The sequence below is a fragment of the Rhineura floridana genome, chromosome 1, assembly GCF_030035675.1.
Source record: "Rhineura floridana isolate rRhiFlo1 chromosome 1, rRhiFlo1.hap2, whole genome shotgun sequence".
Classification (NCBI taxonomy): domain Eukaryota; kingdom Metazoa; phylum Chordata; class Lepidosauria; order Squamata; family Rhineuridae; genus Rhineura; species Rhineura floridana.
The window spans coordinates 154,242,206-154,261,847 of NC_084480.1; the positions used below are offsets into that span (position 1 = coordinate 154,242,206).

At 40.5% G+C, this 19,642-nt stretch overlaps 1 protein-coding gene across 12 annotated transcripts in view; it reads left to right on the plus strand.

Moving 5' to 3' along the window:
• The window catches only part of ADGRL3 (adhesion G protein-coupled receptor L3), an 852,526-nt gene that overhangs the window by 739,239 nt on the left and 93,645 nt on the right, over positions 1 to 19,642 (plus strand). For 11 of the 12 annotated variants that reach the window (XM_061637965.1, XM_061637983.1, XM_061637973.1 and 8 more), the window contains 2 exons: positions 8,817 to 8,942; positions 13,714 to 13,810. The exons of the other annotated variant lie outside the window; for it this stretch is intronic. In XM_061637965.1, coding sequence (XP_061493949.1) covers positions 8,817 to 8,942; positions 13,714 to 13,810 — 223 coding nt within the window. The remainder of the gene's footprint in view (positions 1 to 8,816; positions 8,943 to 13,713; positions 13,811 to 19,642) is intronic. 12 annotated transcript variants of the gene reach the window in all.

A 19,642-nucleotide genomic window follows, 5' to 3' on the forward strand; every position in this document is an offset into this window, starting at 1 on the left:
ATAGACAAGTGGGGCTCTGCAGTAAAGTTTTGCAGTGTCAAGTGCTTCTGCCCAGGGTCCCAGCCACTCCATTGCATACCCCCTCCCCTCCACCCGTTATCCCCCAATTCTCAGTCAGCATTGCATGCACACTCAGCATGCTCAGTCATCTGTTTGGGGGTTTTCCCCTGCTTTGGGTTTTTCATTCTTTCCTTTTGGGTTTCTCTACTGATGTCTATGGGCAATTCTTTCTTCAGTTCCTGGCAACATTTAAAAATAGCTTCTCAGTGGGAACCAGGATGTGACCTAGATTGTTCTCCCCTTTATGTACATATTTCTGTCCTTCTTTTCCAGCCACTCCATTCTATTCCCACTCCCACCCACTTGTCAAGTCCCCCCCCCAAGTCTCAATTCTGTAGCAGAGAATTATTATGAGGTTGTTTTGATAGAATTTTTCCCCCTGAAGAGTTTTCCTACTTGTGTACATCTTAGTCTGTTAGTACCTCTCTCTTGTGCATGGGTGGTGTGGTTCTGGCTTCATAAGTATGAGCATGGGAAGGTTTGAAACAGTATTCCTTTTTTAAAAAAAAATCAAGTCTCTTGCCTTTGTAGAACCACAAACACAGGGCAAAATATACGGTCATTATTCTGCCCAATTCAGCCAGCTAGGGGAGCCATTCCTGTCATAGAGACTTAAAAATATAGAGTGACACTCCTATAGCATGAAGAAGAGACTTCCTGCATCATATTTAATCCATTTTTTTCCATCTTCCCTGGTAGAGAAGTAATTGTTGGCCATAGAAAACAACTGAGAAACCTATAATTTTAGTAAAGCTGTAGTTGGGCAGTAGCATACCCATCCCAAAACAGAAGATAGCATGCTTTTCTAACTCTTTATATTTGCTTTAAATGAAATGAAGGTTCTGGAAGTGGTCTCTTGGCAGTGGTTTTGTCAAGATGTCTGCTGTCATCTCTGTACTTGGACAGTAGTTTATCTCAATGAATCCTTGTTCAGTCAGCTCACACACTATGTGGCATTTAATTCCTATGTGCTTAGTGCATGGTGTGATTCTCTCAGACTGAGAAAGTCTAATACAACTCTGGTTGTCTTCCATCATCTGAATTGGTCTTTGTACTCTTATTCCAAAGTCTTTTAGCAATCGGTTAAGCCAAATGGCTTCTTTGCGTGCTTTTGCAGCAGCTATGTATTCAGATTCTGTGAAAGAAAATGCTATTATATCTTGCTTGTGACTAGCCCAGGAAGAAACCACTAGTTGATTTGGAGTCTCAGCTGTCTACAGCCCAGTCTACATATTTATTTATTTATTTATTTAAGAAGTGTATATCCCGCTTCAGTTCCGAAGAATTCTAAGCGGCAAAAACAATAACATGATATAAGCACCTTATACAATGTACAATATATAAAATCAATTATCTCTCACATTATAAATTAAACGCTAACCGAAATAAAAAGGTCTTAACTTGGCGGCAAAAACTAGTCAGAGAAGGGGAAAAACGAATTTCCTGCAGAAGATAATTCCAAAGGGTTGGAGCTACCACTGAAAAAGATTTGTTCCTAATGCCAATCCGATGAATTTGTGAGAAAGGAGGAATATTAAGGCTGGGGTCTAATGAAGATCTTAGAGGACGAGTAGGCTCATAAAACGAAATACAATTAGATAGATAGATAGGGCCTAAACCAGATAACGCTCTAAACGTTAACATCAAAATCTTAAACTGGACTCGATAAGGGATTGGGAGCCAGTGTAGCTGTTTTAGAAGCGGAGTGGTGTGGACTCGCCAACCCGCTCCTGTTAGCATCCTGGCGGCTGCTCTCCTTGCTTGAAGGCTTGCTCCTTGTGCATTTTGTCCAGTTTCTCTCATTCCAGGCTCTTGCAGCTTGTTTGAGTCCATACAACCCCTTTTTAAAGTTTACAGACAAGATGTGCATGCTTCTGGTCCACAAAGCCTGGGGTTTGCTGCATACGTAACTCCTCTGTTATTTCTCCATGCAGAAAAGCAATCTTCACATCAGATGTGCATCTGTTTGGAGGCTGCAACACTTAATAGCATATAGTGCTATGTCTCACAACGGGAGCAAAAATAGCACCATAATCCTCTCTATTTCTGCAGAAAACCTTTGGCAACTAGTCTTGCCTTGTAGCATTCAATTTCTCCTCTTGCATCTTGCTTCACCTTGAACACCCATCTGCACCCTGTGGCTTTCTTGCCTGGTGGAAGCTCTGTCAGGGTCCAAGTGCATCTATCTTCTCCTGAGCAGCTTTTCTCCACTGAGCGGCCTCGGGTGCTGGTATCTACTTAATCTCCTCCCAAGTTGATGGTTTGCTGGGTAGCACCGACTTTGTGGGGTAGGACAGGCTTAGGGGTGGTACACCTTTGTTGTTTCACGATGAACATCTAGGAGCCTGTTCTGGGATCTGGTCTGGTTCTGCAGCATCTTCCAGCTCAGTCATCTCAACATCCTTATCTGCATCTGTACCGCTCTCAGCCTCTCCCTCTTCTTTCTGCTCAAGGTTTGGGTCAGGTCACTGGTGTCCCATATGTGGGCACTGACATATCTATGAGGGATTGGACATGGCGTCCTTGCTCTTCTGAGAAACCTAGCACAGTCCCTCTTTTGTCAGCTCTGCATTGCTCATCAAAGTAGACAACATGTCTTATGCTGACTTCAGTTTTCAAGTTCATTAATCTGTAGCCTTTGCTACCAGGAGCATAGCCAATCAAAATAGTCTGTTCTGTCATGGCATCTAGCTTCTGCCTCTTTTGTTTTGCTATGGAAGTAAAAGCAATGCTCCTAAAAACTTGAATATGTCCCAGGCTTCAAATTCTACCATGCCATAACTTGAATGGTGTATATGGGGTACCCTTGGTTGGCAATCTGTTCTGGATATACATTGCAGTGACAATTGCATCACCCCAGAGTCTGCTGGGTAAATCAGCATCAGCCAACAAGCATTTAGTCATTTCCAGATCTGAGTTTCCTTTCAGAAATTCCATTCTGCTCAGGAGTGTGACTGACAGTCCTGTGCAAAATGCCTTGCTCATCCAGGAAGTTCTGTGTATGGTGCGAGATAAACTCACCACCATTGTCTGTTATAGAGCTTTTGGTTTTCTCTCAAACTTCATGCTGACCATCGAAATGTATTTCTTTAGCATCTCATGTGTTTCGCTCTTCTCCTTTAGTAGGAAGGTGACACAATACCTCAAAAAATCATCCAAAAAAATTAGAATATATCTGTTCTTCCCAAGTGAGGGTACATTAAATTGTCCACAGAGGTCATTGTGTATAAGATATAGCAACTTGGTCTTTCTCCTCTCAGTGGAAAGGAGGGCCTAACTCCCTTTTCTTCAATACAGTTTACGCACCTGCTTGGGCTATCATTGCACTCTGGCTTTACCTTGATACCTGTTGCAAGGTTCTGTTTTTGTAGTTGCAGGATCACCTTTGGATCACGATGTCCCAGATGCTGGTGCCACAGATCTAGGCAGGTCTCATCCTTATGCTCTATGGCTGCATTTGCTTGTTGAGCTGTAAGACTCAGTTCATAAACACATCATTTTCAAAAGCTTGTGCAAACAAAAGATTATTTTTGGTTACTGTACACTTTCCATTCTGGAAATATATTGCAAATCCTTTCTTGTCTAATGCGGATACACTCAGCATGTTGCAACTCAATTCAGGAACAAACAAAACATTGTCTGCCATGTTTTCTATAGTTTTATCAGGTAATTTGCATTTTAGAACAACAGTGCCTGCTCCATGAATCTCCATGTGTTGGCCGTTTGCAGTTTGGATTTCTGCTTGAGTATTTCTGTCTATATTATCTAGGAAAGCATCAGTAAAAGTACTATGGCTTGTGCAGCCACTGTCAATTATCCAGTTGCTTGATTTTGGCATATAGTTATTTGCCATCAGACCCTTATGCATTAAAAGGGAATTGCTCCCTTTGAGTCCTGCTTTCTGAGGTCTTTTGTTATAATCTGGTAAAACATGCTGCCTTTGTTCTCTGTGTTTGAAACTTGGAGAGCTACCATTGGATGAGGAGCTCTTGGGTGAGGGGCATTGCTTAGCCAGGTGGCCCTGCTCACCACAGGTAAAACAGCATTGTGATTGGCTCTTGCAAGGGGCTTTCCCCCATCCTTCCCACTGGTCAAGTAATTTGAGCCACTTGCTGTAGGTGACTGAGAAGGAAGGGCATTTCTGCTTAATACATTCCTCTCTAAGTCTAGCAATTGCCCGTTCAAATTTAATTTCATGTTTGTGGCCTAAAAGAGAAATAAATGGTTCAAATTTCTGTCCCAAAGTGCCCATAAGGAAACCCAACTTCTGTTGGTCATTAAATTCAAGTCCAGTTAACTTCAATTTGTCAAATATAGTAATCAAAGAAGTTATATGCTTTTCACAATCTTTCTTTGATTCCAGTCTCGGCTTCACCATCTCTCTGATCCATTCTGTTTGAGATTTGAAACTTGTAAAGCCAAATGAGGCTTGAAGGCCATCCAGCATTTCTTTAGCTGTATTACATTCCCTTATATGAATCAGCTGCTCGCCTTCCAAAGAATCAAAAATAATCGCTTTTGCAATGGCATTTTTCTTTTCCCAATCTCTTATCCCTTGGCCATCTCCCTCTGGCTTTAGGTTTTCAAAACAGGAATAAACTTCATTTGCTTCTAGTGCAATTTTTATTCTATCTTTCAATTGTTGAAAATTAAGAGCACTTAGCTTTGGCATCCTTCTGGTAAAAGCTCTATTGTCTTGCAAATGCATCCTTTATTGCTGGTCTGAGAAGAGCTTGGTTGCAAAAACAATTCAGAAGAACAGCCGCAAAAAGGTTTCTTAAGCTAGTGTCTGATGGGGGGGGACGGGAACAAACACGCTAAAAATACACAAAACAAAATCCCCCCAAAATCTGGTTTAATTCTCAGATTATTCTGGTGCCATAACCTATTTGGTTTAAATGAAATAGAAACAGTTTAGTAGTTCTATTTCTTAGCAGAGTATAGATTTCGCAAAAGCGGAATGAGAATTAACCAGCCCACCTTCCCCTCATACAGACTAGCTGAATAAAAGAGCAACAGAGACAGTCTTCTTTGGTAAAAAGTATTAAGAATGTTTACTCACAACCTTTCATATGTTCAAGAAAGCATAGGCTCTAGCTTGGAGAGAAAAGATAGAAGACAGTAGTAGATTTAGTCCATTATTGGGATCATCTGGGAGAGATGCCTGTGGATGCTTCTCTCTCCTGTGGCTTAATGGGGAATTATGCTAATAAGAGAACAACATCTCTTAACAAAGAAGAAGAAGTGAAGGAGGGAATTAACACCTATAAGTAGGAAGTTACATCACAGTAAACAAGCTTAGAGGTTTCCCTAAGTTCTGGCTAGAAGGGACATCTCCCTATTAAAGGCATGCAAGCTTGCTTATCCCAAGACTCCTCCTCAAGCTGGCATGTAAGAACCCCAGAGCCCCATCTTGACTCGAAGGTTCTAGAAGTTGGCTCTTGGCAGTGGTTTTGTGAAGATGTCTGCTGTCATCTCTGTACTTGGACAGTAGTTCATCTCAATGAATCCTTGTTCAGTCAGCTCACACACTATGTGGTATTTAATTCCTATGTGCTTAGTGCATGGTGTGATTCTCTCAGACTGAGAAAGTCTAATACAGGAATACCCCACTATATGGACCTTCACTTTACGGACACTCACGAGTATGGACATTTTTACAGTAGCACCATTCCCCTGTTTACGTACGCTCGCTTTGCAAGAATGGACACTTAACGGCATGAAGCCACCGCCCAATCAGTTTCCAACTACAAACTTTTTCTTAAAATAAGGCCTACTCTGTTTATTTTATTTATAAATGCATTATTTACATCAGTTATGCCCGTATATGACAATTGCAGTGCAGTATATGCATCAATAAGTGAAAAAAGGTAGTGCTTCACTTTAAGTACATTTTCAGTTTACGTACTTGCTCTGGACCCAATGCGGGGTATTTCTGTACAACTCTGGTTGTCTTCCATCATCTGAATTGGTCTTTGTACTCTTATTCCAAAGTCTTTTAGCAATTGGTTAAACCAAATGGCTTCTTTGCATGCTTCTGTGGCAGCTATGTATTCAGATTCTGTGAAAGAAAATGCTATTATATCTTGCTTGTGACTAGCCCAGGAGATAGGTCCATCTCCATATGTAAACAAGAAACCATTAGTTGATTTGGAGTGTGAACTGTCTCCAGCCCAGTCTGCATCAGTGTAACATATAAGTTTTGAATCACTACTAGCTGGCAATCTCAGTTTAAAGTCCGTTGCCCCTTTCAAGTACCTAGCCACCCTTTTGTCAGCAATCCAGTCCTGTTGTGGGGGGGTGTTAGTTTTCCTGCTTAAAATCCCTACTGCACTTGCTATGTCGGGTCTGGTGTTGGTGGTAAGTACAGACGTTTCCCTATTGCTGTTCTCTATTGGTTGTTATTTGGTAAAGGTTCACCTACATCGTTGTGTTGAAGAAAGTCTGTCACCATGGACTTTGCAATTTATGCATTTGTATGATTTTTTAAAAAATTATCTTGCTAATCCAATGACATCCACTGTTGTGCCATACCCACATTGTGGAAATGTGACAGTGCTGTGAGTGTGAGAGTGTGGGTTATGTCACCCCAGCAGAATTACCCAGTGTTTCTATATCCATGTTTTTGGGAGGGGGTCTGAGGGAGAGAGTAATATATCACAGCCCTGCAGTGCAATCCAGTATTGTTATCAATACTTGTTCAGGTTTGGGGGGGGGGAAATGCACGGGGCGGGGGGCTGTACAATTGATTGAAGCAGTAGCACTGGAGAAGAAGGAAAGGGCTGATTGTTTTCACCCATGGGGGGAAATGCAGGGACTCTTCTGAGTGGGCGGATTTTGATCACAAAAACAACCTGGAGGGAAAGTGATAATCACCTCTTTTGAAGTCAACTTCATCCCCATCTGATTTTCCCTAAATAAAATAAAATAAAATCCACCTTGAACAACCATGTGTAGTTTTAGCTTCAGGGTTTTTAAACAGCGTATGGAAGTGATACAGTAGAAATGGTCACTTTCTGTCAGTGGCTGGTTTTATTACCCAGCCAAAAAATAAAAAGACCACACAAAACACACCTCAGGTCAGTTTAGTTCAATTGCTGCCTTTCATACGCCTCCCAGCCCAAATCTAGCGCTGAGCTGCATGCTGACACCCTGGGCACCATTGACTTGCCTGCCACTACATACACATTGCCCTTTTTCCCTGTCAAGTGTCATGATGAGGCCAGACTAAGTCAGTCCTTACAGAGCTGCATCTCTCTCTCTCTCTCTCTCTCTCTCTCTCTCTCTTACCTTTTTTTGTCTCAGTGGTGATAATTTGTTTTATTTCTGTCAAAAAGAGTTAGGGATGAAATAGGTTAAATTATAGAAAGTACATATAGTGTGGATATCAGCATTTTCCCTCCCTTTTTATCTGAATGGACTTTTTTTTTCTTTTTTAAATTCAGAGTCCACCTCCAATGTATCCTTTGCCTCTTTACCTGGGTTAGACAGATTCACAGAGGACAGATCTATCAGGAACTATTAGCAGTGATGGCTAAATGGAACCTCCATGTTCTGAAGCAATGTGCCTCTGAGTACCAGATCAGGAAATCTGCCTTTATGCCTTTGCATGCAGACTTGATGGTGGGAGCAGCACTTTGGCCACCGTTAGAATCAAGTTGTTGGACTATACAGACAATCTGATCTTAGTGGAATGCAGGACCCTTCAGGGTTCAACAAGCAGCCACATTGTTGGAACATGATGGAGCCAGAAATAAATCTTTAATTCAAAATATACCTTTGTGAATGTGTACAGTATCACAGATTCACCACATAAAATACACACACAAAAAGACACACATTCCAGTAATGGGCCAGTGGGAAAGCAGGACAATTACCTAAAAGACAACCTTCTTCCTTTCCCCACAGGGCTGACTACCAGCAACTGACTTGTGAAAAGGATCCTGATGACTATATCTTGATATGTTTAGGCACATTGGAAGGATTTGTAACTTGAAAGGCAGGATAAAAATAACTGAAGAAGAAAAATGATGTGGATGCATGAGACTTCTCAGTAGCAGATTGCACAAAGCAATGCTGGCCAGGGCAAACCCCTGAGTTTCCCTGCAGATATCTGGATAGTCACTCGTTGTTAATAGTTCATTTCATGACTGTTCTTCATACTTTTTCACTTTTGAGGACCATGCTAATCAATTCCAAGCATGGTGGTAAGCCTGTCAATGCCAATGGCTCTTAATCAGCTACGTTGTCTGAAATGTTCCTCTTCTATAAGAAAATATAACTTGAGAGAAATGGTGGCTTGAAAATGCAACACCATCCATTGCAAAAATTCAGAGGAGCGTAGCTTGTATATACCACCACAGGAAGGCAAAAGAAAATTGAAAATCTTGCTTTTTTCTTTTTCTTCCTCTTTGTAGATGTAATAGACTTTTTCTTTTTTTTACATCCTTGTCAGAAAGCAAACAATTTTACCCAGGTATCCGTTCACATATATCTTAAGTGATATTGATTTTCAGTCATAAATATAATGATCAATTTATTTTGCATTACTTTAGTTTGCCTTGACAGGCCTGAAGTTCTAAGGCAATCCCTTGGGAAATACTAAATGTGTGTTAAAATATAAAATTGCCAGGTTTCATAGGTGTACAGAAACAATGCCTGTTTTAATGAATTTCTCTTCATATGCATATACAAAATCAATTCTTAAAGCTGAAGAATGTGTTTCCTTCATTGAATGTTGCCATTTAATTGCTTAGGTGCGTAAAGAATATGGGAAATGCCTGCGTACACATTGCTGTAGTGGGAAAAGTACAGAGAGCTCCATTGGTTCAGGAAAAACATCTGGGTCACGAACTCCTGGACGATATTCCACAGGCTCACAGGTAAAGAGTTTAGTTTGAAGGGGGTGTGAATCGTTTGTTGTCATGCCCAAATAGTTTAGCGCTCACTCAGCTTTCAATCAATATCTAAGAACCTAGCTCTGCTTTTATACAGCACAAGGTTGTGATTGCTCCATAACTGATACGGGGAGATAGGTTGAACTGTATGTTATGTTTTCCACTGGCGATGGCATCCCTGTGTTGAGTTCTTCCCCTACCTCTCATAATGTGTAGGATTACTTATCCCATGTCATGTCACTATCACAATGAGTATTCTCATTAGCACCTTTCCACATGACTGGTTATCACCTGCAGACGAGGTGAAAAATATAGCCAGATGACATTGCGGATGGATGATGTGATCTAGAGAACTGTTTCCAAAAAACATTTTGGAAATGTTTTGGAAATCTAAGCTGAAACTTCTGTGCTGTTTTATTCATCTCTGTCTTTCAAAATGTAAACTCCTCAGGTCAGGCCAGGGACCTGCCTTTTCTGAGAGCATTGTTGTGAAGCAATATATACAAGAAATATTTTTGTAAATCATCCTCTCCAGGGCTCAGCCCCCATTCCTGTTATAAATATCCCAACAGTGTGTGTCTGTTTATCATATGCAGACCCTATTTTCTGGTACCTTATCCTGGGAAATATGTCCATATCGTACCTCCAATCTAAACTCTTGTTAGCATTTTCTGCCTCACACTCTTTTAAAAATCAAATAACTGAGTGAGGGCAGACAGATGTATGTTTTTTCCTAGCACTTAAGTAAGTGAATCCATGCATATTAACTGGAAGGCACAGCATGCCACATCACTCACTAGTTTCATCTTTTCATTGACATTATAGAAGGCCATTTTTTCTAATAATTTTAAACACCCACTTTATTTTAACATAGTGCTGGTCAGGCTATTCCACAGTAAATGTATAAATCAATCCAATAGGTAGAAAAAAGCCTTTAGCAATGTATAGTGACTGGGCTAGGGTGGAGGGATTTGGACAGTGATATTTATTTTATTTATAAAAATACTCCTATACCACTAACTCATATGGAAAACATATAAGTGGCATGCAGCAACTACAAAATCATAATAAACTTAAGAAAACTGTAAAAGCAGAAAACATCATAAGGAACTGGCCAATCTTTGGTATGAAGTGGTTGTTGCAAGTATACATACACCCCTATTTTAATCTCTGAAGTTTTTGAGAGTTGGCCTCCTCTCTGTGGGTTCAAATCCTATCAAGTGCTGCAGTACATTCCTGCCTTCAACCAGCCTTTGCACCTATCTTTAATTAGTCGGCCTTGTGCGTAAATTGGAATCTGTCTGCATCTTTCTAATGCTTTTGCACCCCTCTTTCAAAACTCTGGCCTTAGCTTATTTGCTCTGAATTACTGAGAGCAGACTCAGTTTATAGTGCCAGGTTTACCTTTCTATTCAGTAACGCACAGAAACAGATTTATGAAGGGCAGTTCATTTAAAATGCAGCAGCTTACAACTTAATCAATAGAAAGGAAACACAAATTTAGTCTGTGTTGCTAATAAATGTAATTATACCTGACACTTCACCAATTTAATTTTGAACTAAAACATGCATGGAGTAACCATTAACTTCTTAGGAAAGCTGTTTGTTATCTATGTTGTGTTAGAGATGCAACATTGTTAATTCACACCCAAGTGTCAGCTAAGACATTTACTCCGGTATCTGGAGCTGTTATCTTAGCGCAAATACTTCTCCCAGGCTCAAAATCCCAGAACAAGTTCAGAGAGGCTGGGCCAAAGGCAGTCTTAAAATATCTTAAATAAAAAACAGGTGAGGTGAGCCACTTCTGATAAGGTGAACCAACACCAAAATCATGAAAGCATCTAAAATTTTCAGAGCTTGGAAAAGTTACTTTTTTGAACTACAACTCCCATCAGCCCCAGCCAGCATGGCCACTGGATTGGGCTGATGGGAGTTGTAGTTCAAAAAAGTAACTTTTCCAAGCTCTGATAAATGTCATTAAAGCTCTTGAGAACAGTCTATTTTGCCAGGTATCTTGAAGATAGCAATGAGGGTTCATGGCAAACGTGATTTAGAAGGGAGTTCCACAGTTTGGGCACTAGACCGAAATGGCCCTTTCAAATCTCAGATCATGGAGACATCCAGCAAAGACCTTAACAAAGAAGGCATTCTTTTAAACAGGACCTTCTCAGGTTACATATTATCATATGTATGGAAGAGTCACACCCTTGTAAATTTTGGTCTGTTTCACATTGAGGAAGAAAACGAGGATGTGATCCTGCTGCTTACACACAACCTGAATAGCTCTGAGGTGGACACAGACTTTGTGGATCTTGCAGAGTACAAGCTAGTCTAGAGGTAGCATCCTGAACCTGCATCTTTTCTATTCAAAAAAGGGCTTCTTCCTACTAAGGGCAGACCTAGTCTGCAATAATTAGTGTATGTTTCATTACATTTTAACATAAAATGCCACTGTTCAAATCATAAGGTTGTGTATTAAATTAAAGAAACAACAAAATTACACCAAAAATGTGTTTGTAGAGATGAGATATATTCTGCCAATAATAAAAGTAGCTCAATTGTGAACAAATATATTACAGAATTGGATTTCTTTTTTATCCTCATCTTATAATTAGCAAGTTTAGACAAGATGGCATACAATTTATTTTCTAATCCGACAAATGTGGGAATGGGAATAGTTATTGCTGTCCAATTGTTTGCATAGATATTTCAGGCTGAAGGAATCACATATTAATAAATAGGGGATATGTAGTTAGTGAAAGTAAAACTATTAAGAATTCTAGAGAAAGATGTAGCCCAATAATGTTTGCAATTACCATATTAATCTTTTGCCAGAATTTCTTAGATATATAGCATCACTTATCACAAAATTACCTTCCTCTTTAATTTTAATTGAATTTCTGTAATATTTCTGTGCAGATGTCTATATCTTGTTTTATCTAATAACATGTTATCTTGTTCTATATTATCTGATTTCCTTTATTTTATTCTATTTTGTATTATGGATAATTTGTTTTATGTTGTTCTTCAATGTTGGTCTTTGACCATAATAAAGAATGATTTGATTTGATTTAATTTGACCTTCCTCTTTACATTTCCAAAATGCAATTTATGTTCCTGTAATCTTATGTACTTTATGACTGCATCATGTAGTTTATTACTGTACATTCTAGTCATGCACTTAAAAATATATCTCTCTTAGATTGGAACATAAGTTTCCCCCCCATAATACTAAAATGATTCCCAAATATCAAAATGAATAGATTTTATAAAACTCTGCCCTGAAGTGATCATAACTGCTTTCACTTGTTCCATATTCTCATGAAAACCCATTAAAATCTACTGTAATCTAGAAACATTTTTTTAATCTAAACTGTTAACCCTGCAGTTTATTTCTGAATCTGACTTTTGTGTGGGGCCATGGTGATAGTAGCTCTTTCTTCATACTTGTGGTATCATCATATATTTAAGCTTTCATTGACCTGATTTTTATTTCTAAAAATATAGTACATATCGGTCACATTGTAAAGGAACCTACTTCTTCACTGGGATTGAAATACAAGCCAAATATTACTGCAGCCATTGGTGATTTAGCTTGACTACTTCTCTTTCTAAATTTATCTTAGATTCTAAGCAAAATATTAATCATGAGGTCTTAGATTGCATTTCTCCCCAACAATAGCCAGAGATCTGCTTTGTACAATCTGTGAGTTCTCTAAAAATCCTTCTTGCCATGAGTTAGCAATAGCAAGCAAAACAGTTCTATTCTGCATGAGGCCACTTCACATAGGTATTCAAATGTATGCTGTGTTCCACCGAACTTATATGCCTCTGCTTAGCTTGGCCCAATGTTATTTCATTTGTTTCTGTTATTAAAAAGGCAGAAATTTCCATGAAATGTCAGGTACACTCATATGGAGCCTTCATATTCAGAGGCAGTGTACTTCTGATTGCCAGGTGCTTGAGACAGACAAGAAGAAATAATTGTTACCAACATGTCTTGCTTGTGGTGTTGCTTTCATCTGGCTGCCTGTTGTTGGAGACAGAATGCTGGACTAGATGGCCGCTTGGTCTGATCCAAGAGGACAATTCTTATTTCCAAGTGATTTACACACAACCTGAATAGTTACATCTTGCTTCAATGTGTTGAATCTTAGAGTTGGTTCACTGCATGACAGGAACACTGACTAATCTCCTGTATGTAGGAAAGTGTACATTCCTGGCCACCAATAAAAAGCAAAGGATGACTAATCTGCCTGTACCCCAGGAAGGAGCTTAGGCTACAGAAAGGGAGGTCAGCAGTAGCTTCTCTCTATGCACATGTGAGTACTGGCCCAGAGGGAAGGAAGAGGTGTTTGCAGCCCTCCACATAGGTTCCCTGCACATCCCTTTCATTTATTGATGCAGCCCACTTTAGCACTGTTTTACACTTTTTGTCAGATCCAGGCCAAGCAGGATCTTGCATAGACCTAGATCCTCTGCTAAAAGGAACATAGTCTGCATTTATTGGGGTTTAAAAACAATATAATGTAATTGTATTGTATATGGAAGATCTTTTGTCACAGTCATCTTTGTGGGCTTCTGGTTGGAAACAGGATGCTGGACATAGTGGATTCATACAAGAGGGGTTTGCACATACAGGTGGCTGAGGCTGATAGTTGTTGTCAAAACATCTGGATGGCACTAGGTTGGCAAAGGATGCTGTTGATGTTTTCTTGAGATTCACTTTCTGTCCCTTCCTTTGGTCCTCCTCCAGAGTCGCATTCGCAGGATGTGGAATGACACTGTTCGAAAACAATCAGAGTCCTCTTTCATCACTGGTGATATAAACAGTTCAGCGTCACTTAACAGAGGTAATTATGGACTTATCAAATATGTATGACCTTTGTAATTACTAAGGAATCTAAATGGCAATGTTTTGTCGACCTTGAAATGCGCTGTACCTTGTTCCCTTGGATTAAAATATTACCATAGAGAATAAAAGAGTGCTGTATGCACTATTTTTCATTACATGAAAATGATTTTTTAAACGTTTCTTATTTTTTACCATGCATTTTCACAAATATTGCTGTGGTTGTAGCAGGAATTAGGGGGTAGGTGGGTGGGAAGAGTGGGCCAGAATATTCCCATAGTCAGCTGCTGGTGCTAAGAACTGGAAGTTGTCACGCTTCATTGCTAGCAATGAAATGGGCAATTATGGAGTGATATAGTCTGGTAAGTGTTATTATCCCAAGTAAAAACCAATTTTGAAAGCTTTGTGAAAGTGAAAACCTGCTATATAATGTGTAGCCAAACCATTTTCCTCTGTGTCCAAAATGGCCTTGTGATTCCCTCAGCTTTCCAGAGGACGGGGGGAAATCTCTGCTTAAAATGTATAGTAACTAGTAATGGGGCGAATTCCTTCAGCCAGGCTCAAAATTGGGTTCAGAAAAATAATGAACTGCTTCCAAAACCTAGAGAAATAATTTGGTATATTCTGAGCATAGTTTCAAGCCTAATAGAGATCATGTCACATCCTTGATGATGTCATAAAATACATCCTCAGTGAGCCTTCCACCCTCCCTCCCAGCCTCCTTACTCCCATCCTGATGCTTTAGAGGCTGCAGTGGTGGAATAAAGGGAGAGAGGGAGTCATTCTTCTCTGACATCTAGCAGACTGCTATGGCTGCATGCCAGGTGCCAGGAGTGGTTGCCTTCCCAGTGCTACTGACAATTGTCATTGATCCTGGAAAAGCTACTTTCCCAATGATTCTGGTATCTAGCACATTCCGGTCAACTGCTGCTGGAGCCATTGCTGGATGGTAAATAGGAGTGTGTGAGAGAAGGGGTTTTGAGTAGTGGTGAACCAATGGAGGAGACAAAACTATCTAAGAGCTCTTGTCGTTTTTGGGAGGGAGGGTGTCAAAAGCCAGATTAAGGGCAAAATTCACCACTGCCACTTAGCTCTTCTCCTCAGGGTCCGCCAACTGTCAGCTGCCATTTTCTTAACCCCTCAGGAATTATATACTGCATTATGATGTCACATCACTCATATCAGGGATTCTGGGGAGAAATGATGGCTGACCAAAAGAGCTCCAGGTAGCCACTGTGAGTGTTGCATCCCCTGAACAATTGGCCACAGTTCTCTCTTCCCATTTTGGGGGCCTGCAAAGGGGGGCATCTTCACTCAGCATTAGCTGGGAGGGAGGGTTGATGGTCATCTTTGACTTGAATTAAAATCTGAGCCAGAGGTGAATTTTTGGCATCCTACTTCTACTCATGTTTGAAATGAGCATTACAAGGTGGCTGAATTTGTATTTCTGTTTGGAAATTAGGTAATAGTTGAAATAATATTAAATGCTGAGTAGACTTATATGAAATGCACATTTTGGAATAGTTTTATCACCTTTGTCAACACAAGCATGAGATCTTCAGCAAAGGCTCTTGCCTAGTCGTACCACATTGCAGCTCAAAGATCCCATCTGTTAACTGCTCTGCAGACAAAAGAATGCAAAGAGGTAGCTTCTCCATAATCCTTCTCCTCTGGCCTCTCACATCCATCCCTTCCAACGTTCTGGAGCAAGAGGCCCCTTATTTTCCTCTATAGAGGATAATGAGGGGGAGAGTATAAGGGGACTCCCCTCCTTGTCAGATTACGCTTGCTTCTCTTTTACAGATGAGGAGCTGAGAAAGCGACAGTTCAAACCTTCAGGTTGTGGACTGGCAATCCTACACTTTCTGGAGGTTTTTATTTGTTTTGTTTTTGCATGATATGGCAGTGTGGAATTTTTGACCATGCACTGTCTGATTTAGTGAAATCCTAAAACATATTTTTTCTGGCCGTCATTAAGGGAAATGTGTGATAGTTGTTTCCAAGGCTGGTACTTGGTAACCCTTATATGCTGTTTCATAAATATATCCACTATCACATCAAGCTCAGGAGAAATTTACACGACAAGGCTACTACTGTAGATGAAACATGGCTAGAGATGAGAGGTGAACTGTGGTATCACCCCAGCCCCTTATGTACTGAATAGTGGATTTCCCACACCCTTCCTCCACCAGTCTTAACCACATTTAACACTAATCAGAGTTTACTGTTAAGCAAGATTTTTAACTGGTTTCAAATCCCTGGTAACTTAATAATGGTGCCACATAACCCTTGCCTGTGGTTAGTTAGTTATTCTAAAATGTTGTATCCCAGCAACCAGTTTCAGTTTGGTTATTGAAGGAGCTACCAACAACACAAATATGACATATTTCCACCCACCCACCCCCAAAACCAGTATCAGTTAATGAGTATAACCAAAACCAGAAAAAATTAAACTGATTAGGCAATTGTGTAAAGGGCAGGGGAGCATTGTGCTCAAGAGGGGAGAAGATGGAGTCAGTGCCACCATGCTTTCCAGCAGCCTCTACTGCCCTTGTCAGGGTTTGATCAGCTCCATCACTATATAGGTATATTTCACAAAAGCACTTGCTGCTCACAGGACACATTGTATGGAATACAATCAATGTTTCCTTTGTTTATAACAGCATTCAGTGCCAGCATGTCACTTTGATGTGCAACATGGGAGAGGCTTACTGTATCTTAATCACGCTTACTGTATCATCTTGTTACCCCAGGTGTCCTGGTGAGGGTGGGCTTCTCCCTCCACCAGCCTATTCCCCGCCCCACTCTCATGCAAGTTAATAAAAAGATCACTCTTCTGTTAGTTTGCATGGGAGAGAAGAGAGAAAGAAAGGGTGCACCCCAGAAATGGCTGGTGGGAGTAGTGGGAAAATCTCACATACACACCCCAGCAAGGACTCTGTTAGCCCAAGAGTCCTTGGTGGGAGCTGGGCTTCTCCTCTCTTTCCAGCCATTTTCAGGGCTCTGCTTAATGAGGAACTGGGTTGGGTAGGAGAACCATGCTTTTGGGAGAGGGGTGTGTCGCTTGTGACTATCACAATCATTCCTCCCTCACCTAAAAATATTAATAAAATAGTAGGTGGCTGGTTCATATAGAAATCCAAAGTGCAAGAGCTACAACACAGTAAGTAAACAAGTGGTGGTAATGCTCCAAGTTGGGACATGTGTGTCATGTAAATCACAAGCAAGCAAGCAGAAATACTGGGGAGATTGCTAATATGATGGGACCCAAGCCTCCCTTGAAAACTCTCAATCCCTAATATTAAATTAATGTTAATGTTTAAATCCCCCTTTAAATTAGCCATGACCATTATTTTAAAGAGAAAGCTAAAAACATTATTTTAAACTTACAGGCTAAAAACAATGTTGCTAAACTCCCTGTGCTCTCAGAAATCTTTTTTTCAGAATTAAACAGGTTCGGAAAAATCTTTGTGTAAAGGAAACCCAAATCCTTTTCTCTTTATCGTATCTAAATTGTAATATCTTCACCAAAAGCAATTGAATTGATTCTGATTCTCTCATGTGCAAACCAATGCTCCTGCCATTATCCCTGCACCATGCCAACATCCCCACCATCTTGCCCCGCCCCCTCTCCTTCCCAATCAGCAGAGCAACACGGCTGATGGGACGCCAGGTGTGTGTCAATGCCCCTCCCTGCTAGCTGCCTCTGATGTTCAATAGTGTTAAAGGTCTGTGTCCCATTGTCCTATTAGACAAAGTTACCTGGATTAATGAGTTTCTTGGAGACTACTCAAATTTATTCCCATAAAAGGCAGGAAAGGTGAAAGTGCCAGCACATGAAGATGTGGAATGTCTCTGAAATTTATCCATGCCAATCGAAGGATTCAGCAACAGCATTGCTACTCTTCCACATGTTGAAGACGGTGTGTGTGACACCGCATCCTACATACAAAGTCACACTAAACAATTGCATTGGAAGGTTTTCACTGTGTACAAATGGTGCTAAGACATTTTTTATGCTCTTTGGACCTTCCTTTGATGAGTCTACCATAGCAACCCCTGATTTATTTGACAGTCCTGTAGCCCAGCGATTGTATTTTTTTGTTATCTCTAACAACCCTCTTTCGGTCATACTCCTGCTATGCCAAAATATTCTTGCTCACCCTCCTTCCCCACTTTCCACTTAGGGCCTTTCACAGAACTCTCTCTTTCCTGGCAGCCTGTACAGCTGTCATTGATCCAGCCTCAGATGTCCATCCCCTCGCACAGTTTCACAGCACTCCTTAAACTAACTCTAGGAAACAACAGCTCTTGCCCTAGTACAGCCTTTCCCAACTAGTGGGCCACCAGGTGTTGCTGGACCACAACTCCCATCAGCCTCAGCCAGCATTGCCAATGGTCAGGAAAGATGGGAATTGTGGTCCAACAACATCTGGTGGCCCACTAGTTGGGAAATGCTGCCCTAGTACTACGCGACATCAGCTGTACTTCCCTTTGATGAGAAAAGCTGCTGTCTTTACCCATCAGTGTCCCATCCTTTGTACAAAAAAACCCCTGTTGATAGATGGGTAGTTAGTAATGATGTTACTGAAGTTTGTAATTGCCGGGTTTGAAATACTAATTTGTCCAGCTTGTACTGCTTTGCTTGGCTGGATTACAAATAACTTTCTGTGAGAAATTATTTTGTAGTTGGAATATAAAACAAGATCCTTCATAAATGTAGAGTATTCACTTATTTTAAGTCTATTTTTGGAAAAATCCTGGACAGTAATTAGAGCTCAGACATCCTACAGAAGACGTAGCACAGTATGAATGGGCTGGAGCTCTGAGTGATCAAATTCCCACTCCTCTAACGTAAGTGCATGTTACATTAAGCACATAATTTGGAATCGTGATTATTTTTATAGCCTTAAATAGTGGCTATAAGGGGAATCAAGATCAGTCTTAGTGAAAATCCTCTGGCCCCAAAGCTGCTATTTGTGTTGGGAGATGCCACTTCCTTCCTGATGCAAACAGCACTTTTGATGCCAATAGCGATTTTAGGGCAGGGGATTTTCATTGAGGCTGTGGCTTGGGAGGAAAGCATTAAAACACTACCGCTGTCTCACTATAGCCCGGGGTGGCCACTCCGTGGCTCTCCAGATGCTGCTGGACTACAGCTGCCATCATCCCTTACCATGAGCTGTGTTGGCTGAGACTGATGGGGGCTGTAGATCAGCATCATCTGGAGAGCCACAGAGTGGTCACCCCTGCATAGCCCCAGTCCCAGTCAGGCCTACGTGTGGTTGGAAATTGGCAACTGGCAACTGCAACCTTGAATGCATAAATATTTGAATAAATATTTTTCAGTCTTATTATTTAAAGTATATTATATGATCTACCAAGACATAATCTGAAATGTACACAGGAAAAAAGGGATAGTGTTCTGGTCACTGTATTTAGATATAATCAGTTTAATTTCAATTTCTGTGCATTCTTTAATATTGAGTCAAGCAAATTAATCTCAGATTCAAACAGTGGGAATTTGAGTCTGAAAGGAAGTTAAAATGCATAACCTTAATGCCTTGATTTCCATCCCAAGTGAAACCTGAGTGTTTTCAGAATGAAGTCTCCCATCACTTCTTCTTCTCTCCAATATAATTAAGCTTTAGTTGCTGCAGCTGAAACAGTATACAGCAACGCTAACTTTGCAGAGGTGTGTGTGCGAGAGAGAGTGTTAGTGTTAGGCAGACTTTTAAATTATCCCCTGATTAAGAAACATTTTTCAAACTTCAGTATTAAAATTTACATTGTCACTCTGCTTCTGTCTAAACACTGGAAGCGTCACTCTTTC